This window comes from Syngnathus typhle, linkage group LG19, assembly GCF_033458585.1.
Source record: "Syngnathus typhle isolate RoL2023-S1 ecotype Sweden linkage group LG19, RoL_Styp_1.0, whole genome shotgun sequence".
NCBI lineage: Eukaryota > Metazoa > Chordata > Actinopteri > Syngnathiformes > Syngnathidae > Syngnathus > Syngnathus typhle.
Genome location: NC_083756.1, coordinates 6740156 through 6766724, shown reverse-complemented (window position 1 = coordinate 6766724; position 26569 = coordinate 6740156). Strand labels below are relative to the sequence as shown.

General features: G+C 42.2%; 3 protein-coding genes and 1 non-coding gene across 9 annotated transcripts; 2 read left to right on the top strand and 2 right to left on the bottom strand.

Annotated features, from left to right (window-relative positions):
* Window positions 1-219: 219 nt before the first annotated feature.
* LOC133143404 (glycine--tRNA ligase-like) lies at window positions 220-4838 on the bottom strand. The gene is made up of 17 exons (XM_061265232.1): window positions 4520-4838; window positions 3806-3907; window positions 3641-3743; window positions 3440-3581; window positions 3106-3194; window positions 2895-2971; window positions 2689-2834; window positions 2475-2624; window positions 2206-2368; window positions 1979-2143; window positions 1802-1908; window positions 1577-1723; window positions 1415-1500; window positions 1230-1339; window positions 1048-1141; window positions 722-912; window positions 220-638 (listed from the first exon to the last, which is right to left on the bottom strand). Exons 1-17 carry the CDS (start codon window positions 4772-4774, stop codon window positions 513-515), a joined length of 2253 nt encoding a protein of 750 aa, XP_061121216.1. The 5' UTR covers window positions 4775-4838; the 3' UTR covers window positions 220-512.
* Window positions 3266-3400, bottom strand: LOC133144057 (small nucleolar RNA SNORA84). Its single transcript, XR_009710540.1, has one exon. It is a non-coding gene; the product is annotated as a small nucleolar RNA SNORA84 (small nucleolar RNA).
* Window positions 4839-6254: 1416 nt separating the features above from the next.
* Window positions 6255-19241, top strand: ctdspla (CTD (carboxy-terminal domain, RNA polymerase II, polypeptide A) small phosphatase-like a). Of its 2 annotated transcripts, XM_061265236.1 has the most exons (8): window positions 6256-6583; window positions 13899-14065; window positions 14796-14828; window positions 16026-16127; window positions 17139-17195; window positions 17797-17889; window positions 18251-18436; window positions 18521-19241. In XM_061265236.1, the coding sequence occupies exons 1-8, from the start codon at window positions 6508-6510 to the stop codon at window positions 18644-18646; spliced, it is 840 nt and encodes a 279-aa protein (XP_061121220.1). In that variant the 5' UTR covers window positions 6256-6507; the 3' UTR covers window positions 18647-19241. The 2 variants fall into 2 exon arrangements, with proteins under 2 accessions (XP_061121221.1, XP_061121220.1); XM_061265237.1 differs by lacking the exon at window positions 14796-14828 and having other exon boundaries at window positions 6255-6583.
* Window positions 19242-19389: 148 nt separating this feature from the next.
* On the top strand, window positions 19390-26540 carry vill (villin-like). Of its 5 annotated transcripts, none has more exons than XM_061265230.1 (21): window positions 19390-19604; window positions 19694-19758; window positions 21735-21824; window positions 21928-22002; window positions 22168-22358; window positions 22517-22625; window positions 22743-22853; window positions 23029-23234; window positions 23328-23406; window positions 23486-23584; window positions 23662-23815; window positions 23960-24060; window positions 24164-24301; window positions 24373-24531; window positions 24816-24995; window positions 25077-25222; window positions 25282-25426; window positions 25541-25729; window positions 25819-25887; window positions 25972-26202; window positions 26276-26540. In XM_061265230.1, exons 3-21 carry the CDS (start codon window positions 21750-21752, stop codon window positions 26387-26389), a joined length of 2571 nt encoding a protein of 856 aa, XP_061121214.1. In that variant the 5' UTR covers window positions 19390-19604; window positions 19694-19758; window positions 21735-21749; the 3' UTR covers window positions 26390-26540. The 5 variants fall into 5 exon arrangements, with proteins under 5 accessions (XP_061121214.1, XP_061121215.1, XP_061121213.1 ...); XM_061265231.1 differs by having other exon boundaries at window positions 19674-19758; XM_061265229.1 differs by having other exon boundaries at window positions 19390-19758.
* Window positions 26541-26569: the final 29 nt, after the last annotated feature.

Sequence of the window (26569 nt, the reverse complement as noted above, 5' to 3'; positions counted from 1 at the left end):
TAGTTCTCCTTGCTTAATTCTTTATACATGTCTCAAATTCCCCTACGATCCTGCTTTTGTCTTGGTCCTTTTTTTTTTTTTTTGCAGCCATTACAATTCAATCTATTGCATTCAAATCTGTTATATTGCATTACCCCCTGCACAAAAGAGTTTATATGTATATTTTAATCTTATGGCCTGTCAGCCTTATAGAACACAAATGAGAAAACGCAAATAGTATGTAGATGTCCAGTAAGTGCTGGCTGATTTTATTGAGAGATTTAAATATCTCAATCCGGTCAGCCTGAAAAGCAGAACAACAGCAGTCCTTCCTTCTGTCAAAGACGCAACCTGATGCCAGTTTCTCCCTTTTGAAAACACAAGAGTGGTTGTCATACATGGTTGAAATGCAGCTCCTCTTTGTGGACGTGATCAGTAAAAGCTCATCGTGATGTTCTTCTGGTGATGCGAATGCAACAAAAGTCTGTGTCATATATTTTATTCCCTGCCGGCGGAAGAGAGAAAGAAGGACTTCATTCCTCCACCGCGTCCCTCTTGCTGGTCTCCTGTCCTTCGAAGATGGGATACTTGGTCTCCACTTCTGCCCAGGTCAGAGTACCGTTAGCCAAATCCCGAATGATCACGGGCAGCTCGCTCACCTGAAAAAAAATAATGTCATATAGTTTTTAAAAAGTGCATAACTGCATATGGGGACTGGCTGCCAATAAAACATGTACTGTACCTCGGCTCGGATCTGCCTCATTGAATCTCTGTCCCTCAGAGTGGCGGTGTGTGGCGCCTTGTTGACGGTGTCAAAGTCGATGGTGATGCCAAACGCCACGCCAATTTCGTCTGTCCGGGCGTAGCGCCTCCCGATGGACCCCGCAGAGTCATCCACCTTATGGGACACGCCGTATCTGGTCATGGCCTCGGCTGAAAGGAGAGAAGAGACGTGAGCGGGTGCAGCCCAGCGATTCTGCAGCTTGAGGCAAGTTACATTTTTAAGTCTGTTTGAAACGAAATTTAAAGACCCAAAACAGGCATGTATTATTGAAAAGCAATACTTACAGAGTTCTTTCACAAAAGGCACAAAATCCTGGTTTTGACTGAGTGGTAAAACAGAGCACTTGTATGGTGCAACGGTTGCTGGGAAGCTGAAGAACTGGGGGAGGGGGGGGGGCGCGGACGACAAGGGGTTGTATGAGTTCAAATGTGCACAAATTATTTTGTACCTAATTCCTTCTACTTACTGTCCTTTGCTCGTCGCCCTCCCGGACGTGGAAGGTGTGCTCAAAGATGGTGTACATGATCCTTCCGATACCAAACGATGGCTCAATGACATTGGGAACCACTTCTTCCACTGCGGGGGGAAAAAAAATAAACAATAAATTAAGCGCGCCCGCTCCCACAAGTGCCGCTTGACCTCAGCTCTCACCATGTAGCGTCTTCTGAAATCGCTTGATAGCCACCATGTCTTTGGTCAGTTGGAACGTCTTTCCCCTCACCTCGATGGTGAACTCTCTGCGGGATTCAAGAGAGACTCTCGGCGGTCAAAGATCGCCAACCTGTGAAATTCTCTTAAGCTTTTGCAACTCACCCGTTCTCGTTGAGGAGCTGCTCCTTTTCGGCGATGGAGCATTCGTCGCACAGGGCCAGGTGGTCCATAACCATCTTGGCATCCTTCTTGTACGCCTTGCCGATGACTCCTTTGTTTGGCTCGAACTGGACGACGTTTACAACTTTGTGCGGGCGACATTAAGGAGGCGTTTCCGAAAGCGCGTGGCCCAGTAAAACACACAGAAAGGTGTTTTGGAAGGATATGGGTTCTTTAAGTGGCTTTTCTGCCACCAGGGGCACCTTGGTGGCTTGGGCGTGGCATTTCAGGTCAAAGCAGGAGCGGTCGGCGCACCCCACGATCTCGATCCAACCCTACGAGGGAAAAAGGCCACGTTTAGGGGAATTCTTTAAGACCAAGTTAAAACGTTGCGCAGAAACACACGTAGGAGGTTTTGGTTTCGGCGTCCCAGCAGTCGCACGCGTAGTGGGCCATCTCGTTGTCCATGTGCTGGCGGAAGCGAAGCTTGTCTTTGGCTATTCCGACTTTCGTGAGATAGAGGTAGATCCTACCGATGAAATACCCCAGGACGGAGTTATTGATCACACCCTTCAAGACAAGAAAGAGGGACATAAGTGCCATCCAATTGTCAACATGTCAATCTATCCTACCTGCTCCACAGCATCGCCGAGCCTCATGATGTGTGCAGACTGGCCGCTGGTTTGAGCCTTGGAGGAGTACAACAGGATATCCAGGTCGGCTACGTTTGAGAACTTGGGGTGGACTTTCTCACTGGGGTCCACAAAGTGCTCGATCTCAGCCATGGTGAACTCTCTGAAGGTACAATAATGATTTGTTCACATGAATACATGTACCGGAGGAAATGCATCATGAAAAAAAAGGTTGCTGTACCTACAGGGAAAAATTTGGACCCCCTCACCTGACGCGGATGAGTCCGGAGCGAGGCGAGATTTCATTCCTGAAGGAGTTTCCAATCTGAGCAGCAGCGAAAGGGAGCTTTCCCTGGTTGAACTCCAATAGTCGCTTGAAATTGAGGAAGATTCCCTGAGCGGTTTCAGGCCTCAGATAGCTACAAATCAAGACAACCATTAGTCTGCATTAACCCTAACCATTGTTCTTTATTCTTTTTGTACCCTGGCATGTTCCCTCCTGGTCCGATGGAGGTCTGGAACATGAGGTTGAAGGAGATGGGAGCTGTGAGGTCATTTCCTGTGGTCGGGGACTTGACGTTGTACTTGACGAAAAGGTCGGTCAGCTCTTGCTGGGTGTAGTTGTCCATCTGTCGAACATATTGTTAATTGTGTCATCCAAGGTAAATCCCTTAAGGTTCCGGTCGGACCTGCGTGATGACATCCTCCATCTCGGCCTTCTTCTCAGCAGTACATTTCTTGTCAGCCATCATCTTCTGGAGGTGAGCTACAGAAGAAAACAATCATTAAATACTATACCACCGGCATGCTAAGCACACATTTATAAATGACCATTTAGATCTGAAGAACGTTTTTTTTTTCACTATATATCGTAAACCAAAGTCCACCTGTTTGGGTTACCTTTGAGAAGATGGTCTGCCCTGAAGCACTCTCCATTCTTGACATCTTTCACCATGTAGTCAGCAAACTTATCGACGTGTCCTGATGTCCTGTTGACACAAACAAAAATGCTCGATACGTCTCCAGGTGCTACGATATATTATACACAGTCACTTTTAAAGATTGTCTCTGCAACCGGGCTATGGAAGTCTGCGATAATGACAGCTCCCATGCATGAAATCGCAGAGTCAATGTGCGCCTGTCAAAAATAACCCAAAGTCCAGCATTTCAGAGCTGACTCTAGGAACCACCAGGCGGAAAAAACACAATGTGGGCGAGTGTCATTTTGGCTCACTTAAGGACAGGCTCGGGGGTGAGCATGGTGCAGTCGATCTCCAGGATCTGCTCTTCCTGAATAAAGTGCTGCCTCCATGCCTGCAGGATGTTGTTCTTCAAGGCGCAGCCCACCGGACCAAAGTCGTACAGGCCGCTCACACCTGAGAATCACCACGTGGTCAATGCAGTTTAAAAAGAAATCACGCAAGCTTTATCTTACCGCCATAGATGGCGAAGGCCTGGTCGTAGAAGAAACGCCTCTTCAGAGTGTCCTCCATCTTTGTTCTGTCCACAATGTCGTCTTTGGGTTGCAACGCCAGCTCCTGCGGTCACAAATTTGAGCTATTAATCCTCTTTAAGATTGCAGAGTGTTCAATTGTCGTACCTTGGCCTCCAAATTCCGCTTCCTTGCTTTGAGTTCTGCCACCGCTTTGGTAACGTCCACATCAGGAGCGCCATCCTGCTTCATTTGCCGCACCAGATCTCCCTGTAAAAACAGACAGGTGGAATCTGGTAAGTGAGGCGCACACAGATCGAAAATGTTAAACCAATTAAATGGCAGATTTGATGACAAGTTTCTCTTTTTAAAATTGCTGTAGCTGTCAATCAGTATATATGCAGCCTTGTCTTTAAAATGCAGGTAAGAATATAATTTGTTTTTAAAGCTCTGACTAGGCTATCTTCATCCTCACTTACTTATGCTTTTACATATAAATAAAACGGATTCATTGGTTGACCTTTAAAAAATATATATATCCAAATTGACTTGACAGACTTGAATCAAAAAGCCACTGTGGCTTTTGATGCAGCAAAATGTTTATGCAAAAAAAAAAAAAAGACAAACCAAAGCCTACTTCACGGAGAAACTATTTTGGAATAATTTTAAAAATATATATTAACTTCCCCATTCCTTGAGCCACACCCAGTTTAAAAAGCCTCAGCTGTAGCCGCGATTGAAACGTGGCAAAAGAGCGCAGACATGACTGCTTAGCATCGAGCTAGTTGGCAAAGCCCCATTCATTGCCTGGGATAGACTGTCTTGGTCTGAAACTAAACGCAGCGTCGCCATTAAAATATTTTACTCTTACGCTAATGTTACCTGTTCCTTGACTGCAAGCCTCAAGGGGGCAAGGATTTGCTCCATGTCGCCGTCCATTGTTCGTCCTTCCAGCCGCTGCTGCCACAGGCTCTTCTTCTTGTTCTTAGTGAAAAGGGGCGCTGACGTGGAAAAGAGCCGGTTCTGAAGGCGATCAACCCAAACACACCGGACCTGTAGCACCGAGCAGAGGGAGGGAATGTCGGGGGTGGTCCTCAGCAGCGCCGATGCAGCAGCCCTGCGGAGAAGAACCAGCATGGACAGCCAGTAATGCGAGAAGACAAGAATGATGAAATCGTTCTGCTGTGAAGTAAACGTTGTCCGCATACATTGGCCGCACTTTCGTCTCAGTTTAAAGGAAAAGTCAAGCTAAATCACGCATCTGCAGATTCGCCACAAATTAACTTGTTTTAATAGAATAGGAAAAAAAGTAGAAATTGGCACTCGAGACTCTAGACAACTTACATTTTCGAAAATATTGTCTTTATTTGGGTAGCTAGTTACTTCATCTGAATTACTTGGGTGTTGTTAGGGTACTGTCCACTAGATGTCACTAGAACTGCATGTTTAAGGCGCAGCGACTGGAGGTCATTGATTTACAATGTAATTCTAATCAATCTGTAAATCAGAATGCGTGGTTGACTTCACCAAAAAAACTGTTTTAAAAAAACAAAAGCATTTTGAGGAAAGTTATGAATGGGGGGGAAAGTGCGTGCGTGCGTGCATGCGTGGATGTTTTTATTACCCAGCTAAGGAAGTTGGTGCTATCTTTTATGTAATCATATTTTTACATTTAGTTTTATTAGAAGGCTGCAGGAGAAGTTTTGTACTGAGCTAAACACTCAAAGGCATCTGCAAGCACACCACATGTGCTTGAAGATAACGAGCCTGATCATCTGTGGTTTATCAAAGCAAATATCACAACCATATGTATTATAATAATTCATCAATGTACGTGGCTCCAGGCAGGGCCACTCATTTAACTCAGAAAGAGTAGAGTCCAACTGGCTGTTCAAGGAATGACTCAGAAGTGAAACATTCAATCTTATCTTATAAAAGTAGAAGACATCAGGAAATAAATTCATCTAACAAAAGTGAAAGAAGTCACTGAGTGCCTTATGTGTGTTAGAATGTTATTAGGCTAGCAGACAAGTACTTCCTTTACTTTAAACATGATGGATAGATGGAACCTCCATTGTCCTGGAGTCAATTGCCCTGTCATGTTTAAAAGTTGCACCATGTTACACATGACCGGTGAAAAGCTGCACCAGCGTCCTCCATTAAAAGTTCAGGTGAGGTCAGTCAGGGCTGGGTGGGCCTGTGCGGCATTAAAGTGACAGACAGGGAAGGTGAACTTGGACGTTGTCCCTGCTGGCAAAGAACCAGGGAAGCACTTTGGACTTATTCTCCTCCACAAATGAACCTGCATGAATAATGTTTGTTCATCTGTATAGGAGGATGGACACTTTAAGATGCATTCAATGCCACATGTGCAGTGATATATTGGTAATATGGACATTTTTGTTTTTATGACAGCAACTATGAGTTAATTTATTCTTTTAATTATTATTTTTCTACCGATTCCTCTGAGGTTTTTACATAAAGATGTATACTGAAATTATGCGTGGGTATACCACGAGCCGCAGGTTGCCCACCCCTGTCATAGTATGGGGAGGGGGGGGGGGGGGTCCTGGGAGGCGTGGCTTTACAGTGTCAGGAGCACGTATAGCGCCACTTAGCTGTGGATGCGGTAACAGAAATAAAGTGTGCACGGGGGAAGCGCACAGGGACGGAGTTATTTTTCTTCAAATATAGCCCCCCCTCATCTTGCTTAAATGTTGCGGTGTCCCCCACACGCATGAACGGGTCATGATGCAGCGGCCGGTTTGCAAAGTCTCCTGGGATTTGTAGTCGACTGGCTTTGACAGTCATGTTCGCCGAGGAATAACACGGTGCAGCCCCACGAAGGCACACCACATCTCGCTTTTTCCATGGACCACACGTCCATTATAACACAGGTTGCAAATCCCAAAGAGGAGGAAAGCATTTGCACGAGTCAAGACAAAGGTAAGAGACGTGCATTCTTTGCTTTATTAAGGCACGCTTCCATGTTTTTTTTTTCTCTCCGTTCACCGTGTGTAAAAAAATATTGCAGGGTGCAGAGGACACCGAATACTGCAATAACAAATGCTCGGTTGCTTCACCTCCGTTGTTGACATTAAACGTCTTGTTATATGTACCACTTCATCCAAATATACTTGATTTAAACGATTTTGACATGTTTTCGCGTGTGATTGCACATAGCTGCTTCCTTTGCAACAGGGGGCGGGTCCTTTCAGTCGTTGTTTATGTCGCTTACTGACAATTGCTGGGTTTACCTCGAGTAAAACAAATAGATATGCAAATGTTGCTTAGAAACCGAAATTGTTCTTCCTTTGTGCTTATTCTAGTTTTTATTGTATTATTTCTATTATTGTGTGCAGCATGCAAAATTATTAGTAGCTTTCATTTGCGCTGTTTATAGTACAGCAGTGGAAAAACAATGTTTAGTTAATGATTGTTTTTTAACTCATAATATATATATATAAATGTGTGTATATATATATGTGTATATATATATGTGTATATATATATATATATATATATATATATATATGTGTATGTGTGTATATATATATATATATATATATATATATATATATATGTGTATATATATGTATGTATATATATATATATATATATATATACATATATATGTATGTATGTATGTATGTTTCCAACCAATTCTCCAGTGCTTGTGTTTTTCTGAAAGAGGTTGATCTGAAGCTTTGTCCGAGCTGACTTTGGACCCAACAGCCCATTCACACTTACTGTGTATTCACACTTATGTGCAATTTAGAGTCTTGATGAGATGTCATGTTTTTAGAATGTAGGCAGAAGGTACACTATCCATAAACATTTAGAGGGTAGGCAAATTTCACACAAGAAGCTTGCAGCCAACTTTGGATCTGGAATTTGAGAACAATTTATGACTACAAGACCAACAACAATGATCCGGTACAGCTCAATGCAAAAACATTCTGTACAAAATACATCATGTCCCCGCTATTAAATGAAGCATGACTGAATAACAAACTTAATGGACCCATTTTGAGGCCCAACCTGCAGTTTGGCGAATTTCGGCGCAGCAGATCATCGAAGGGAAAGATTTTTGCACTGGAGTTCACCATGTGTCAGTGGCAAATCCTCCAGTGAGGCTTTTTTTCGGGAGATTTTCAGTTTTCATTTACTTTGTCGCTAATCTGCGCAGATCAGTCTGAATGAGCGCTAAACCAGACGTTTCACGGCTGATGCGTTTTGTTTTGGCGTAAGTGCAAAGCCAGGGTGGATATCTCGGCTTGTGCGATTTTAACACTTTTTTTGTTTCCCTCTCTAGTTACATTAGATCTGATTGGTTTATCGTGTATTTTCTTTATTGCAGTGTCAAAATGATGTCATAGTGAGTTCTGCAATTGACTTTTTTTTCTCAGAGCGATTGTGTTTTATCAAGTAATCGCACCACCAAGTATTATGGTTATTGCTAACCAATTATCGCAAGGAGATCGTATGGTGAGTTCTTTTGTCCTGATCAGCTTCCAATGGGGGTCTTCTGGATCCAGGCCACATGTCGTACCCCATCCTGTGCGGGAGAAAAGGTCATCGTACAGCAGTCACCCTCCACTGAGCTCCACGTGAATCATTCTCATGACACAGCGGATTCTCACTTGGCATCATTAAATAAACTTAATACAGAATTTCACCATCTGCATCAACATGACCTTTACCCCCACCCATTAGTATGTGTGCAAGAAATATTTATTTAAGGGGTAGAGGAAGAACCCATTGAATTTTAGTACTGGTTTGTGGTCCAAGATAAATGTTTGGATGAAGGTTTTTTTACATCCTGTATATACAAAAAAAAAAAAGTATACATCTGGGTATCACTTAGAAATGTCGTCATTTGGTGATTTGAAAAAAAATAAAATTCTAATTGATTCAAAACGTATTTATAATAATATAGTGATTTATGTATAGATTGTAATGCAAAATCCCATTGTAGAAACAGCATATTATCAGCGTCCCGTTCTCAAACTAAGATAACAATCTAAGATGACATACACACGATTTGAATCACACAGTTTCATTCTGACTCGAAACGTTGTAGTAAGTCATTAGAGGCGAATTTTATTAGACCTTTGGTCAGGTGGAGATTGTATCTTCATGCATTATGGATGGCGTGAATTGAAGCCAGCCTGGGAATGATAATGTGCTTGGTTACCCTCTATAGAATATAACATCCCAAAGTCAAGCCGAGGTTACGTTTGGTGATAGACACAAGCACAGAATGAGATGTGGTGGATATTAAAAGTCGACACACTCCTGTTTGATTGACAGCTGTTTGTTATTTTAATGAGTCTAATATAATCCTTTCAGAACCTTTTCTAGTCTATCGACTCAATTGATTAGAATAGCTTTTCTTGACATTTTTCTACTTTCTAGCAGAAGCCTTGAGGTTTTGGCGCTAATGTTCTGTTCATCATTTTTAATCGCAAGCATTTCAAAAGCATTGAGTAGAGTTTTTATAACCACTATATCTCAGACCCCGAGCAGATGTTTAAATCTCTTCCCAACTTTTTCTTTGGCGTCTTGCTCGGAATGATGCAACGGCCTGTAATAAGCGGGCGGACCCTCGCTTCAAAAGGCTTCGTGGAGAAGCTTTTGCTGTGATATCCCCACACGCAGATAGTTCTGAGTGGATGAGCCAATTACTCCAATCTGATTATCATTTTAGCTTCTCAAACCTGTCGGCGGACATGTCGATGACATACCATCATAATCAGGTCAGGAAGAGCATAAGTCTTCATTTTAAGGAATTTGGCACACACAACTAAGGGGAAAATAAATAGTTTTCAATTTTATTAATTCTCAATTTCACTTAGCAACCTGAAATTGGATAATTGTTGTTGTTTGGGTGCCTTTTTATGGCTTGGAGATCCAAATAGTTTTTCATCATGTGTGCTTTCCACCCAGCAGTGGAGCTTTCCCCCCTCCACTAGATGCATCTCTGAGGGCATCTCAAGGCTACAAATGAAACTTCAGCCTTTAAGTGGTGTGGTCTGATGGGAAGCAAGCTGTTATTCATGAAATTCTCTTGACATGTTTTTTTTATGTGGAGGTTACCCCTAAAAATGCCAGGTGTAAATAATGAGGTGTCACGGAATTTCTTCTAGGCCCCACTGAAGGCTAAAAAAAAAAAAAAGAGAACGTTTGCGAGGTTAGTATTTAGTATGGAAGGCGGCTGCGTGTCAATCCGAAACCGCCCCCGCTAACGTCAATATCCCGATGGAGCGCTCTCCATGACAGCGAGCGGAATAGCGGCGCCCCTTAGTCCAGATTTATGAGTCTATTCCAGAGAAGAAGATGATCTCAGCGGGAAGCGTGTTTAAAAAAACAACAACAACCAAACAAACATTTTTTCCCAGTATCGTACCAACTGATTGTGAAGAAGCCAATCGTGTGGGTCTTGTAAGCTCCGTGACTGATGAGCTTGTTAAGCGAATGTGCGGGATCGCTCTCCGCCGCTGGGGATTGTTTCTATTTATGTCTTTTTACATGAAATGGAGTTCCACAATGCAATGTTTTTCAGTTGCAGTTTCTTTGACGATGTTATACTTAACATACCATATTTTTTGTCTCGCTGAAATTAGTCCATCCTGACCAGATGCACTTTAAACTTAACTTGATTGTGATTGGTTTATTCTGAGCACACTAAATAAAGCAGAGTTGGTGTTTTTTTTTTTTATTATTATTCTCGATATTGCAGGCTCACATAATGATTTGATTATTTGTTCAGCCCTACTCTTATATAACGATGGGGTTAAAGTTCCGAGCGGCTCACTCAGACATATTGACAAATAAGAGAACAAAAGATTTCCTTGTTTGATTTCACAAATGATGGACAGAGATCCAACTGTTTTTATCCAAGCTATAAAATGTTCTCTTTCAGTCTTTGAAACCATTTTACGCCCCTTTCAATCGTTGTTCTGATGTTAACACTTTTTTTTCTCAATAAGAACAGTCTTCTTTGTATTTTAATTATTAATGGGATTTTGCTTCAAAGGAGACTCTGCCTGAATGAAGAGAAGTATGTGTTTTCCTGGAAGTTGTGCAGAAGGAGGGAGGCGGGGGGATCCAAGGTGCTTTCCTTGATCTCTTTTTATGTATTTGCTCTTTGGAGTGTGTCAGATGGGTAAGTTTGATGTTGCGAAACAACCCATTTCAAAATATCCCTCTCGCATTTTTGAAGAGATGGTACTGCAGGATAGTCTCACCTTTCATTTGAAGATGTAACACAATGCTGCACACAAAACATAAGACTATAATGAAATAATAATGATGCATAAATAATGAATCGGTTCTAGGTTGTGTAAAAATAATTTAACCTCACACATCGCACAGCCATCCATCTTGCCATCGGTTAGGAAAACACCGAAGTGGATGTCAGCTCCGTGGGTGGGGAGGAACTTCACAGTCTGGTTGCGTAACTGTAGCGGCACAGTCTCATTGCGCTCATTATTTCTTCGCTGAGCGCTCAGTGTTTTAATCCCCCCACTACCACCACCACACACACACACACAAACCCACTTGCAGCTGTCAGCCCCCTTCCCCTGCCGTCGCAAACCTGCAACAGAAAACACACATAAATATATCATACATCTTCCAATATGGCTCTCTAATGTGCACACAACCGAAGGAGTACCACAATGCCCAGTAGATTGGAGCAAAAAGTGTGGCAAAAACTCAAATTCATTGCATTCTATTGTGTTGTCTATATTATAGTGTGTTAAAATTCATTAGAAATGTTTGTTGTTGTTTTGGAAGGATGGAACAGATTAATTGCATTTCCGTTTTTATCAATGGGAAAGAATGATTTGAGATTCAAGTACTTCTAGCTCTGCTACTTCATGCACTGCTTGAACTGCATCCTCAGCTCATCTGACATCACTTCACTTCACCCAGGTGTGTGTGTGTGTTTGCATATTGTGAGGATGCACAGATGCTCTTCGGTGTAAATACTGCGCATGAAGCCAATCTGGTTATGCAATTAGCATCGGTGGGAGCTCGGGTGTTACAACTCAGCTTGTGTGCGGATGAGTTCAAGATTTTAGTAGGAGATCCATTCAAAGAATGAATCACTTCACACAGTGCCAGAGACTTTTTTTTTCTGTCTCATTTTACGACTTCATTGTTTTATGTGTTTTAACTATGTTGTTTGTGACTGCATTTTAACGGCGTCAAAGCAGTTCGCTGTGCTTATAATCGTTTTTTTGGTGACTTTAATCGTGACAAATTTCATCACCCCACACATTAGTGTCTTTATACCGATTAGGAAACATTAGTAGAAAACCCCATCGATTTCCCGCTTCCTTAAAAAAAAAAAAAAAAAAAAAAAAATAGGCGCAGAAAAGATATCAATGTCTGAATATAAAATTAAATATATGAGAAAAATCAGGGATTCCCCACACTGGTGTATGTCCAGGTCTGAAAATCTAAACTACAGGATTAAAATGATTATCTCTGAAATACTGCCCGAGGCCATGTGGCATATATACCGACTGCAGCAAATATAGCATTGGAATCCCGCCGGCTCCGCTTGTATTTTATTTTGGTGTTTGATAAGTATACCACGCACGCAGCCGTGCCATTTCAAAGCGACCCTGTTTTTCCATTTGAATTATTAAAGTGACCGCTCTCACTATTACGGCCACGCAACTGACCTCTTTACCTGCATGACTGCTCAACCACGAGTGGCAAGCGGAAAAATTATTTTGATCATTTGGGGGAATAACTGAAGATTGTAGGGCAAAATATATAAAGAAAGAAAATATATTGTTATATTGTTGTTCGCAATACACATGACAGAGAAATAGACGTAAAATTCGATCTACTCTATAATTAACTGGATTTACTGTTCCAAACATAAACAAGTCACGTCTTGTGCTTTTTAAAGCGACTGTAAACAAGGCCGTCTGAGCCAGACATAACCCTGGATCATATTCTCCTCTCCCTCTCGGAAGCCTGGCGTCATTCCAGTCTTTGGGTCACAGGGGTGATTATCTCTTCTTGTCAGGAATGCTAAGAATTTCCTGCTTTTTTTTTTTTGCTTTTTTTTCCGGTCTTGTCGGAGGTTTACTCCGATCACGTGGCGCCCAGCCCGGGGGCTGCCATTGGCCGCTGTTGAGCTTCCCCCCACTGTCGTCGACATTAGGTAACAGCGCGCTTGAAAGGAGTATGTGTTGGATCAAGTGTCTTCACTCTATTGTGCACCTGTTCCAATGAGAAATTGATATTTATGCAGATAATGTTTTTGTCGGAATGTTTTGGTGTGCTCTTTACGGATGATGCTCAGTTATGTTGTTTGTGTGCAAAGGAAGAAAGGAAGGCATGTTTAAATGATGAGAGCCCTTTCTTGGAACCCTCGCTCACCAACTTTTCCTGGCGGGAAATATACAAGTTGCAAAAATGTAGATGGAAGAATAACTTGAGGCCATCTGAGGGGGAAGCTGAATTCAAATGTCTTGGCGTGCAAAACTACACCCCTGGAAAGTAGCCAATCACAGCGCAATCTTAGTTGATATGTTTTGGATTGGATAGTGGTTTTCTTTTTAAACAAAAACACAGAAGTGCCCAATAATATTTAGCACACCTATAGTATAAAAAAGATTTTTAGACAGCAATACTTTAAAATCTTGACTGACACTGTGATTAACATGGTTTGTTATGTTAATTTTATGCTTCGGTGATTCCGATAACGTGGCCCGCTCTATATTTAGTCGCTTCGTGGGAAGGATCCGAATTGAGCAGTAGACTTCAAAGATGCCGAGAACAAAGACAACGGACTGCCCACGTCCTGTCGGATGTAGTCAGAGTGAGCCGGGGATGGTTGAGGCGTCAATCTGAAGGCGGCTTGAGCATGCATGGCTGGACCGCTTGTGTCACATGGTTTGATGAGCATGTAAATCACGAGGAAGCTTGATTCCATCGTGTGGCTTCTTGGTGGAATTTGTCAAAGTAAGTTGAGGAGCTTCAGTCAGACAAAAGTAGTCCTTTGCCACCATCATTTGGCATTGTTTTTGCCGTGGAACTAATGTGAATCTTCAAGGAACAACGTCAAGTGAGGTGCTCGATAGGGTTCAAGTCTGAAGATTGACTTTTTTTTTTTTGCGTCCCATTTGCCTAGTCTTGATCCCAGCTCTCGTTCCCATGTGGCATTTCCATTCAATGGATGGATGTTCTTTTTCACGCCTCACCTCTATCACCCCCACCCCTATTACTCTTCCAGTGTCCCAGTCCAACAGCAGCCTCAAGAAACACCGCAGTCGGAGCATTTTCAGCCCCTTCTTCTGCTGCTTTCGCAACTACAATGACTACCAGGTGGAACCGCCGGCCGTCAACAACAAGACTCATGCCCTGCCGCCGCCTCCCGAGGAGAACGGCGCTCCTCCCAAGGTGAGAACCATTTGTCTCTCTACATGCTCTACGCTTACTGTTGCCAGGGGCTTGTTGATGTTTTTTTTTTCTTTTTCAAGTCTTGCCGCCGCAAATGTTTCCAGCTGCTTCAAACTCGCTGAACCCAGAAGTTGTTTACTATCCTCGGCGAGCAGGAACAAGCTCGCTCACTGGCCATGTAGCGTTCGGCGCTGTCCAATACAGAGTACTTGATTTTTTTCCCCCACTTCACTCAAGCGACTAGATTTGACTTTGATTGTTCCACAATTTCTTTTTTTTTTTTTTTGATTTGTAACAGATTGGGCCCTCCTTGCTCAACCCCCTCCTTGACTCACATTTTGTCCAGTGTAGCGTGGATGTGTGAATTTTCAGGCAGTTGGGGAAAGTGCAAAAAGCCCCCTAAAAAGCTGCAAACGCAATGAAAAATAACCCGGCCATCCCTCCTCGTGTTTACACGAAACATGTCTCGCGTTCAGGCGAGGAATGCGCGGGCCTCCAACCTTGCTGTGCAAAAAGTGGAGTTTGTGCCCCTCCCGCATGTTTGTCGGAGTCCAGTCCAGCTTTAGTTGTCATTTGCAGGAACTCTGGCTCTTTTTTATTGACAAGCACCCCGCTCTCTCTCTCTCTCTCCCTTTCTGTGCATTTGTTGATTACAATATTGATGTTCTTGCAGCGTTTTGTTTTCTTTGCTCACTACTCTCCTCTCCTTCCCTGTGTTTACTTCCTCCAGTGTGACCAGGTGCAGGCTGACCACATCCCCAGTGTATGTACTATCCTATTATTTTATTTTATTTTATTTTATCATTATTATTATTGTTGTGCTATCCCATCTTGCTTCAAGCTGCATGTTCACACCCATCTATTCTTTGATTAGTTGCCATTAAACTTTATAGATAGGCGTGGTATGAGGAAATAATAGAATAGAATGAGGCCCTTATTCATCTCGCAATAGGGAAATTCCAATTTTACAGCAGTGGGTAGGAGCAGCTTGCAATAATAAAAGATCAACAACAGACAATTTTCAAACGGACTAATCCACTGTTCAACACGACGATTTGGCCTTCATAGACGCTCTAATTATAGTTTTTATATGGTAATATATATTGATTTTCTCTTGAGCCCAACTCCTGTCTGGTTTTGCGTTGCAACAACAAATGGATCTTTATTTGAACACTTGATTAAATGAAATCATCTATCTATTACAGTACAATCAATTGCCACCACGTTGCATTAAAAAGACCCGTGGAATTTGATAATGAAGCTTTCGAGTTGTTTTCGACCTGCATTTAACACATGGAATACAATGTCATTGTGAAACTGCAAGTGATTCTCTCAGAAAAAAAAACAAACACATCAGAGATTCATGAATTGCAAAATGTGCATGCGCTGGCGTGTGCACGCGTGCCCCCTGTGGCTGTACCATCTGTCGCTTCACGCTTGTCTGTCAGTCTGCGACCTTTTTGGCAACAAACCCGAGTGCTCCTCCTTTTTTTTTTTTCCCCCCCTTCTTCTTTCCCGCACGGTCCCCGAAGGCATCACAGTCAAAGAGTCAATATGAGGTCACTTGAAGTAGACACTGTAAAGTAGAATCACAACAAGCACGAGAAGCTATCTAGTGGTTTGATTCTGTAAAATGCTCGAGTATATATCTTTGGATATTCGATAAATATACGGCATTCATACAATATTTGGTCGGAAAACATGATGTCACTAGAGTTGATCCATGTTTCAATTAATTTGTTCTTAATTTGAAAAGAAAAATAGTCTCTTCTCACCACTAACATCCAACATGAAACGCTGATCCCATTTAGTAGCAGAAAAATGACCTCGGCACGAATCCGACTGTTTTTGACTGTGTAGTACGTCTTTTAACTTGGAATAATTTGATTTATTAATCATTGATCAAATTTTCGTCGGCGTGTCAGCATCATTTCATTGTGTGTGTGTGTTGCCTCGGCAGCCTCCAGCCAAGTTCCTCTTGCCCGAGGTCAGTATAGCAGACTATGGCAGGAACTGCGTGGTGATCGACCTGGACGAGACGCTCGTTCACAGCTCCTTCAAGGTACGGACGGTGCCGTCGAACTATTTTTAATTGATCCCTTTTTCAATGTTTTTTTTGAATAATTGTTGTTGCAAAGGGCAAATATATGAGACTTGTTTTTATAATTTGATGCGTATGCTCCGCTGCGCAGCGTCTCAATGGCGGACGACAAAGAAATATGTCCACACAGTGCATCGAGTCCACCCATTACTCAGAGTCACATGCGAGCGGCACGAGGTCACACGCAAACACACATGGGAACGTCCAGCAGGCTGTTTTGCTCTACGGATAGGTCAAAAATCATCCAAACAAAACGAAACCAAACAAGTGATTCACGTTGCAGCTTCTTGTTTACACAACCGTGGCTGCGCTTCATAAATCAACAGGAAATGCTTTCAGGCGATGTTATAAATCAAAGTGAAGCTTTCTGTAGATCGACGTCTCGTCGTCGGGAAGGTTCGTAGGTTGGAGCCATTTGACGGCATGCAAATTAGAATGCTGGACAAAAGCCACGTGTGTGGAACGGCGGACAGAAATAGACACGTTACATAACGCATATAGAGAGTTATATAGTACTTGGTGTTATGTATTAAGAATGCAGCTGCGTACAACACTGGATGTGCTTCAAATTTAATGTGAGTGATGATATCAATTAGATTAGGAATAAATTATGATGGCAGTTATATACATTTATGTAAATGCTTGCCAATCATTTGAGTAGTTTTGAAAAAAGATTAGATTTTAATTAATTATTTGGACTTATTTTTATTTATTGCGTCGTTGATTTTGTCGTTTTTTTTATTTTTGCCATTATTATTTATATGAATCGTTATTTATTTGTTTGTTGTTACAGTTCATTTTTAGCTTTGACAATTTTCTTCCCCTTCTTTTTATCTTCTACCTACGTTCCCGCGCTGCGTCTCCTCCACTTCTGCAGCAGAGTCTCTCTGGTGTTTTTCACCTCTGTGTGCCCCCGACACTCATTATGTGATTGATTGGATAACACTGCGTCTTCTTGTGTTTGCCTCGCAGCCTATTAGCAATGCAGACTTCATCGTTCCGGTGGAGATTGATGGAACTGTTCATCAGGTATGCACTCACATGCATCACGAATACCAGTTTGGGCAAACTTTTTTTTTTTTTTTGCATCAATACACAAGGTAGAAGTCCACATATGGAGAAAAGACAGCAGAGTCATATATTCAAAATGCTATACTTACTTTTAAAGAATCATACATTTTCTGTATTTGTGGGCATTCACCTAATTATTTCCAATTTATTATAATTGTAGTACTTTATTTAAAATTGTATGATGTTTTGTTAGTAATTCCTTTTTATATTTGAACTTATTTGGTACTTATTTTTGTATTCAATTTATATTTTACATAATGTTATACTATTTGTAGCATTATGTATGTATGTATTTATTTATTATTCTTATTTATATATTTACTTATTTTTCTTGTCATGAGCAATTGTGATGGAGCAGCCATTGACATGTAGCTGCGACCTGGTTCAAGTAATCCAGGATAGGCTTTTTGCGTCAAACTCGGCCTCTTCTTGATTACTTGCACTCGGGAGCAGCGGCTATTCCCCGGACACCTGCGGAGGACCAGGGCAGCGGAGATATGGAATATTATGAAAGCTGTCAATTTTCTCATTTCTGGTGTAAACTAATATTGCGTTCCAGGTGTATGTGCTGAAAAGGCCTCACGTGGACGAGTTCCTGCAAAGGATGGGGGAGCTGTTTGAATGTGTCCTTTTCACCGCCAGTTTAGCTAAGGTCAATACAACAAGTCCTTGAAATAGCCTCACTAAAGAGCATAAAAGCGGCTATAAAACATGTTATTTTCATATTTATAAAATGTATATTATATACAATTATATATAAAATTCCATTCCCTGAGATGGAGTCAATGCTGAGATTTATTTTTCTATACATGCTATTTATTCAATATTAGTAAGATGTAAAATAATGCTGCATGATTTGAATGAGGGGAAATTTCGCCATCTAGTGGACCAATGTATACAACAGTCAGTCCAGTTTGAAATCCCAACAGTAAGCGGGTGTGATTATTTCCTATTGTGACTAATTGCTTGAAAATGGCCCATAATGTCGTCTGGTGCCATGTCACGCTTTCCAGTACGCGGACCCCGTGGCAGACCTCCTAGACCGCTGGGGAGTGTTCCGCGCTCGTCTCTTCAGGGAATCCTGTGTGTTCCACAGAGGAAACTACGTCAAAGACCTCAGCCGGCTGGGCCGAGAGCTCGGCAAGGTCATCATTGTCGACAACTCGCCTGCCTCCTACATCTTCCACCCTGAGAACGCCGTGAGTAACAACAGTTGATGTGCATCAAGATTTGTCTCAGCCAACTAACTTCAGGGTCGTTATTTTTTTCGGGGGGTCCCTCAGGTGCCGGTGCAGTCGTGGTTCGATGACATGGCCGACAGGGAACTCTTGGAGCTGCTGCCCATCTTCGAAGGCCTCAGCAAGGAGGACGACGTTTACAGCCTCTTACAGAGCCTGAGGGAGAGGTAGCAGGGTGCTCCCCACCCAAACCCCCTCAAGAGACTTGATGTACATAATCCATGTTTATAAGAAGAAGACATACTTAAAACAAGTACTTTTTCTATCAAAGTCATATTTTAGTTACCAGAAAAAAAAAAAAAAAACGGTTTCGTTCCAGAGTGGGTGACTTTGTTTTTTTCTCTCCTGCAAGATGTTACTTTGTTTTCTCTTTCAGAATAAAGTGCCTTCATTACTGTGCTGGTTTCCTCATGTTGGGTAGGGGGTGCACTTTGTTACTCCAATAACCCCTCTCCCAGTCCCGCTCCCCCCCAAAAAAAAAAAAACAGCTAAGCGTTAATCTGAATTATTGCCACACTATTTAACAAGAAAATGTGATTTTGTTGGATTAAATTAATGACGCGTTACTCTTTTGAGTCACTCTGTTCCTCGCAGATGATGAACACTGATTCAGTGTTGAGAAAAATATATTAATTAGCCTAGATGATGTGAAGTTCTATTTGTCGGGGGATTCAGCAAAGGAATCGGTGCGTATTAATATAATAGGGGGGAAAAATGGAAATGGTACTGTACAACATGATTAAAGCTGCAAATTTGCACACGCTCACTTTGTGTCCTCGTGTGTTGCTGCAGGAGACTTTTGAAAACTAATCATGCCACTTCACTCATATAATTTTATTCATATTACAATTTGATTTCTGCCAAATTTACAGTATAGATTTTACATAATGGTGACTTTATTACAGCAATATTTTGTACCCCATTAGCCGGCTGGTAATTTGCAGCTAGAAAAACAAACTCAGATCTTGAACACCACAATGTAGGAATTTGAGGAATCCAAACAAGTTTGTTTCAGGTGATGTCACATTGAAGACGCCGACCGTCGTTGAATGAGCTGCAGGTTGGCTGAATAAATAGGGATGTTAATGTGCAACTCAAAGGAGCTTAAGCTCCTCATGTGATATCCAAGGTGAACTTTTAGCTTTGGCTCTGGTGAGCCGATTGTTTTTTTTGTGAGTCTGCAAGTATTTTTGTACAGGCTTTTCTTTTGTGCCTCAGACATGAAGTGGTTGTGACTATGATGACGAGGACGGAATCCAGCAAGGACAAACCAACTACGAAAGGTATGTCAGACTTTTTTGGATTCGTTGTTAAAAACTTTGAGTCACGCACAAAACAAATAGCCGTTGATGTCATGTGACTTGGTAGAGTTGAAAAGTCTCATTTGAAAAGTGAACTGGTGTCTTGAATTTGTTGCTGTCACTTTACTGATCACTCAAAATTCAATGATAAAAGTGTTTAGCAAAAATATTAGAGCTTAAAAACAGAAACGTTTTTTTAATATAATTTCATACAAAATACAATATTTGAATAATTGATTCTAAAAATATTCAATAGTGACACCCCAAATGTACTTACTTTTACTAAATGTCTCCCCTTTATAGTCTCTCATGCAAATGTTGACTTATTTATTATTTTTAGACAGTATTTTCTTTTTGTAAAGCTCGCATTTGCAGCACCTTACCGTGCAAGAATGACAGCACAGGAAATTGCAGGTGTGTTCAGAGAGTGGGCGTGGAAGTAAATACACCCAACCTACGCACGCACGCACAGTCACACACACATACACACTTATTGGCTCACACACAGCACCGGAGGTTCACCCACTGATTGTTTTTTCCAACCTGCACTGCTCCCAAGACAAGGTATGTTATGCAAACAATATACAGTATGTTTTTTTTTTTGTTTTTTTTTAAAGTCACATTATTTAATTTATATTGTGATTACATTTCTGTTGATTTATGATTCTATCTGCAAAGATGGACAGGTTTGTGTGGGTTAATTGAAACGAAACCAGTCCTTCTTGTTGCACGATTATGGATTTCTTTTTTTTTTTTTGTCCATGTGTTTTTGAGATGAGATCACTTTATGCTCCCAGCTGCTCTTCTTTTGTATCCACTAACAGTCAAGGTAAACAGGACTTAATGAACGGCTGTGCTACGTTGTTTACATTACTATTATGGACTTATTATATTCCGCAGGGAACGTCAAGTGGAGAGCTGTATACAGAACGTGCAGTGTGTACTTTATACTTTGAACAGGAAGTGAAGCAAATACATTGGAAAATATGGATATATTAATATTGTAAATGCATGATTACTATTTTTATATTCCTAATTAAATATTAGGCCTAATTTAGTTACCATTTAAATACATTTGTAGATATACTATATACATACATTACTTCTTTGTATCGTAGGAAATAATAAAATACATGTATATCATTAGTGTACGTTGAAATGAAGTACTATAATCAATCGTTCATATCAAACAAGCGTATCCTAGGAAGGGCGTGTCTGCTACTTATCAAGTTCAAAGTGTATGTGTGTGAAGCATATTATAGATATGAGGACTATAAAAAGTCTACACACCCTTTAACATGCCAGATTTGACACCAAGCGATATCTTTTCAAAACTTCTGCCATTAATGTGAGCTGTAACCTTTAAGGGGGTGTGTGCACTTTTGCAATGACATCTCAGTTTATTTTTAGTTTCAAGTTATATGTTCATTTTAATACTGGGGAAAAAATGGAAAAGCACATACTGCATAATGCAATAATACTGTCACTTCTTATCATTTAATTTTACTCGACGCCATTACTATATATATTTTTTTGTCTTTATGATAAGATAAGACAATGGTACACTATGACCCTAATGAATCCATGTTTGACACCACCTCATCTCACCCCTACTTTCATGATGCATTAAGGCGCTGGCTGTTTTCTTGTTGCCGTATTTGCATTCCGACTTTGCATTCGTTTGCTTATCGACGTTCGCATCACGAGCGAGCGGTCATCGGTGAGAATCACGAGGGCATGTCTGCCAGGATGCTATCGCTAGTTTTCATCGCCGCCATCTGTCCACCCTAGGTCATAATGACAATGTTGATGTTTCAAGCAAAGTCAATATGACCAATTTGTACACCATATTTAAACTCTTCTGTTTTGCTCACGTGGGAACATTTGGGATCTTGCATCAATCCAGCCTATTGTATACTAAAAGATGTGAAATAGTCGTTCCTGTGCGTGTGCTTTAGTCCACAGGAGACGTTATGATGAATGATGCCAATAAAGATGCGTTTAGGAGTGTCCACAGAAAAGCAGGCCTGCAGATATGGACCATTAACGTGAGTCATCCAATAAAGCAAACATCAGCCTTCTTTGTTTTTTTTTGTGGACTCTACAATGGTTCAACATTCCACTTGATTCTTCTTTATCAATGTCCAACAGAAGCTGCAGATGGTGCCGCTGTCGGCCCAAAGCTTCGGCAACTTTTTCGAGGGCGATTGTTACATTGTTTTGAACGTGAGTACTCTTGAATTGCCACACCTTAGTTCTGTACATCTCCCTCATAAACAAACAAAATCTCTAATAAATCCCACAGCAGGAGAAAACGTCAATACATCTTGGTGACATTTGAATCTCAGCACACCAAAGCTCACAATTTATGAATCGTGTTTGGTCCCACAGATGAGTCGGAACTTGGGCTCGGCCGACATTCACTATTGGATCGGGAACACCTCGTCGCAGGATGAGCAGGGAGCGGCGGCTGTCTTCGTCACCCAACTGGATGAGCACTTGGGGGGTGCGCCGGTGCAGCACAGGGAGGTGCAGGGCCACGAGTCGCCACGTTTCAGGGGCTACTTCAAAAACGGCATTATGTGAGTACTGCAATGTAAGCGACAAGGTTATACTAGCATTTGAGTATTTGAAATATATTCGTGACCAAAGCGTAAGCGGCACAATGCTGCACAGTGCCTCACGTGTGTTTAGTTTTATGGCACTTGAACTTTGCTTGATGATCTCTCTTCCCTGGCAGATACAAAAAAGGGGGCGTGGCCTCCGGTTTTGACCACGTGGATACCAACGCCTACAATGTCCTGCGTTTGCTGCACGTCAAAGGGCGGAAGCACATCACAGCCACCGAGGTTATCAAAGTTCAATATCAGTATCAAGTTTAGTTTTATACTAAAAGCAAAGTGCATTATAATTTCAATATTAGTGTTTTATAGAAATGTATAGTGTGAGTGTGTGCATGGGTGCAGGTGGATGTGGCGTGGAGCAGCTTTAATACAGGGGATATCTTCCTTCTGGACATGGGCAATCTCATAGTGCAGTGGAATGGAGAAAAGAGCAACAGAGGGGAGAAGCTCAAGGTAAACTAATTCTAGTGAAGAAGATATTATTTAAAAACAATTAATTTAATATGGATTAAAAAAAAAATATTTTTTTTTTTTTATAGGCTGTAATTGAATATTTTTTGCAATTAATTATCCAGAATATTTTGCTTTGTCCATTTTAGACTAACATGGTTTTATTTTTGCCTCCCAGGCCACCTTGCTGGCTCAGGATATCCGGGACCGGGAACGAGGCGGCCGGGCTGCGATCGGCGTGGTGGAGGGCGGCGATGAGCGCGATGAGCCCGAGCTGATGAAAAACATGACGGCTGCATTGGGTCCAAGGACCGGTGCACTCAAGGCTGCCATCCCTGACGACGACTCACGCCGGCCAGTCAACGCCAACGTCAGGCTCTACCAGTAAGAACATGCTGCTCGTACAAACTATTAATCAGAGGTGGTAAAAGTATTCGCAAATTGTAATTGTGAATCAATTTGTGTGCGTCTCCTCAGTGTTTACGACGTCAGCGGGAATCTGGTGGTTCAAGAAGTGGCCACGCAGCCTCTCACCCAAAACCTCCTGAAGTCTTCTGTAAACACTCCTCGTGCAGCATCGATGAATCTCCAAGTCTGATTGCTGATATTTTTATTTGCTTCTATCTCTCTGTCAGGACTGCTACATATTAGACAATGCTGGCTCCAGCGTGATGGTGTGGAAAGGGAAAGACGCCTCTAAAGAGGAGAAGCGTGGTGCGCTGAACCGGGCAGTGGTGAGTCAAATGTCCATCCGAATGTTAATCAATCCAAAAAAAATCATAAATCATCTATTCCATTCTGGATATATCAGGGTTATATCAAGGCCAAGAACTACCCAGCAAGCACCAGTGTGGAGGTCATGTGCGAGGGCGGCGAGTCGGCCATGTTCAAGCACCTCTTCAAGGAGTGGAGGGACAAGAATCAAACTCAAGGCTTGGGCACCACGCACAATGTGGGCAAGATAGGTAAATTTCTAAAAGAGAAGAATTAAAAGTAAAAAAAGAATCCTCTTGATTTCGATGAACACTTATGCCTATTACACTACTGTATTCCAGTGTTGGTCATAATATAGTAAGCCAAGTATGTTTTTTGGGTTATGTCTACCCCAGCAAAGGTTGACCAGGTGAAGTTTGACGTGATGGAGCTCCACGCACGTCCCGAGGTGGCGGCAAAGCAGCGCATGGTGGACGACGGCTCTGGAGATGTCAAGGTGGAATTCGAAATTGAATTGAATGCAGTGTTGTGACCATAACTAATGAAGTAACATCAAGTTATTTTTTAAATCAATTGATAATAGTTCATTTGTTTGTCAGGTGTGGCGCATTGAAGATTTGGAACTGGCCGAAGTCAATCCGAGGACATATGGACAGTTTTACGGCGGGGACTGCTACCTGGTGCTATACACGTATCGCGTATCAAACCGGGAGCAGCACATTCTCTACATGTGGCAGGTTTGTTTTTTGTTTTTTTAAACACATTCTTGCTTTTGTTGGTTTTAATGAAGTTCTTTCTGACCCGCCAGGGGCGGTCGGCCACCAAAGACGAGGTGACGGCTTGTGCCTATCAGGCAGTGCTGGTGGATCAGAAGTACAACGGAGCCCCCGTGCAGGTTCGGGTGGTCATGGGGAAGGAACCCCGCCATTTCCTGGCCATTTTCAAAGGCAGACTTATCATCTTTGAGGTGGGCCTTATTGCTATGGAACTAGTGTTATTTTTTTTCTCAAATATCTATAAATTATTTTACATACAGATATGTTTTTTTGCCGTTCATCTTCCAGACCGCTTAATTATTTTCAATGAATAAAAAACTAAAACAAAATTAAAAATAGGTTTACTAAAGATTCTAAATTGTCAATGTATTATTATTATTCCAAAAATGCATATAAATAGAGGCCTCACTATCCATCTGCAGTTGAGTAAATAAATGCTGTTGTGTGGTGGAAATAAATAAACGCTGTTATGTAGGGTGGTACCGGTCGACCCGGCGTGGTCAACCCTGTGAGCGGAGCCAGGCTCTTCCAGGTTCGGGGGACTAACGAGCTGAACACCAAGGCTACTGAAGTTCTTGCCAGGGCGTCATCCCTCAACACCAATGACGTTTTCCTGCTCAAGAGTGACCACTCGTGCTACTTGTGGTACGGAAAGGTCAGTTAGCGTGACGGCCATTTGGTTATTCTCATTCACAGGAAAGGATTTGAATGTATACTTGGCTCTTTCTGTGTCCAGGGTTGCAGCGGGGATGAGAGGGTGATGGCCAGAGCCATTTCTGACGTGGTCTCCAAACAGGACAAACAGGTGGTGATGGAGGGTCAGGAGCCTGCTGAATTCTGGGTAGCCCTTGGAGGGAAGGCCCCCTACGCCAGTGACAAGAGGTAAATGCACGTTTTGCATTTCATTTTTTCAGTCATATATATGTTTTTTTTTTTTCCAGTCTCCAGAGGGAGGAGCCTCTTCACAGCCCTCGTCTGTTTGAGTGCTCAAATCAGACGGGTCAGTTTCGGATGACCGAGGTGGATGACTTTGCACAAAGCGACCTGGACGAGGAGGATGTCATGCTGCTGGACACCTGGGAAGAGGTAACTGGCCATTTTTATTTTCTGTGTCAAAACGTCCCTTCTAGCAGTGTAGCTCTTCAGACTTGCTTTTTCTTTGGCTTTTATGCATTGTTTAAAAAATATAAATCTGCTCAGATTTTCTTGTGGGTGGGGAACTCTGCTAATGAGTACGAGACCAAGGAGACATGGAACTCTGCCCACGAGTACTTACGCACCCACCCGGCGGGCCGTGACAAGGACACGCCTGTGGTCTGTGTCAAACAGGGCTTTGAGCCCCCCACATTCACCGGCTGGTTTAATGCGTGGGACCCCCATAAGTGGAGCGTGAGTCAAGAACATCATGGAGTCAATCATCTAAAAAAAAAAAAAAAAGATGATCTACCTGTTTTCTCTTTCTTCACCTTTGTCAACAGGTGAGGAAGTCCTATGAGGAGATAAAGAAAGAGCTGAATAGCAACGCATCGCTGTTAGAGCTCAATTATGTAAGTGGCAGAAGTGAGTCACGTGAGCTTTAAATTAAAAATTAAGTGCTCCATTAATTCTCTTTGCTTTCTCATACCCCGCAGGATCTAAACAACACCACTTTAAATTCAGGCGGAGGCAATTACCGGGCACCCGGAGGCCCCATGAGTCCTCCAATCTACAAAAGCCATTTTGGGGATTCGTCCCCCGTAATCACTAGCCCGACTTCATCCCGGCCATTCCCTACAGCCCCCGGGATGCAAGTGGCCCCCGAGCTCCTCATCAACAAGTCGGCCTCGGAGCTCCCGCCGGGCGTGGACCCCTGCTACAAAGAGGTCAGAGGTCAATTATTGGTTGCACACTAGATGGCAGCGCAAGTGGTCTCTAATTTAATGTTCTCGATCTCAGAACTTCCTGTCTGACGCCGATTTTGAGCAACTGCTCGGCGTGGGCCGCTTAGAATTCCAGCGCCTGGCGGAGTGGCGGCAGAAGGAGCTGAAAAAGAAAGCGGGGCTTTTTTAACGCAGCTAAACGTGCTGAAAATGACCTTTATTAGGAGTTTTTATCAGTTGACACAATGCAAAGTTGGGTCCGCTCAAGTCATGTTTAAACCTCCCACTATTTTAAAAATCATCAATACTTGACTGAATTTATAAACTTTATCATGAAACTATTTTGCATTCGATTTTTTTCATCCCGCAT

Bases quoted from the DNA above. Each gene is read 5' to 3' on its own strand.
- ctdspla (XM_061265236.1), top strand. From the start codon at position 6,508: ATGGACCACACGTCCATTATAACACAGGTTGCAAATCCCAAAGAGGAG. The intron at 16,128-17,138 runs GTACGGACGGTG...TTTGCCTCGCAG, and splicing joins TCGTTCACAGCTCCTTCAAG to CCTATTAGCAATGCAGACTT. The intron at 17,890-18,250 runs GTCAATACAACA...CACGCTTTCCAG, and splicing joins TCACCGCCAGTTTAGCTAAG to TACGCGGACCCCGTGGCAGA.
- LOC133143404 (XM_061265232.1), bottom strand. From the start codon at position 4,774: ATGCTGGTTCTTCTCCGCAGGGCTGCTGCATCGGCGCTGCTGAGGACC. The intron at 1,501-1,576 runs GTGAGTTGCAAA...TGAATCCCGCAG, and splicing joins CAGCTCCTCAACGAGAACGG to AGAGTTCACCATCGAGGTGA. The intron at 639-721 runs GTACAGTACATG...ATTTTTTTTCAG, and splicing joins TGAGGCAGATCCGAGCCGAG to GTGAGCGAGCTGCCCGTGAT.
- vill (XM_061265227.1), top strand. From the start codon at position 20,564: ATGCTCCCAGCTGCTCTTCTTTTGTATCCACTAACAGTCAAG. The intron at 24,302-24,372 runs GTTTGTTTTTTG...CTGACCCGCCAG, and splicing joins ACATTCTCTACATGTGGCAG to GGGCGGTCGGCCACCAAAGA. The intron at 26,203-26,275 runs GTCAGAGGTCAA...TCTCGATCTCAG, and splicing joins TGGACCCCTGCTACAAAGAG to AACTTCCTGTCTGACGCCGA.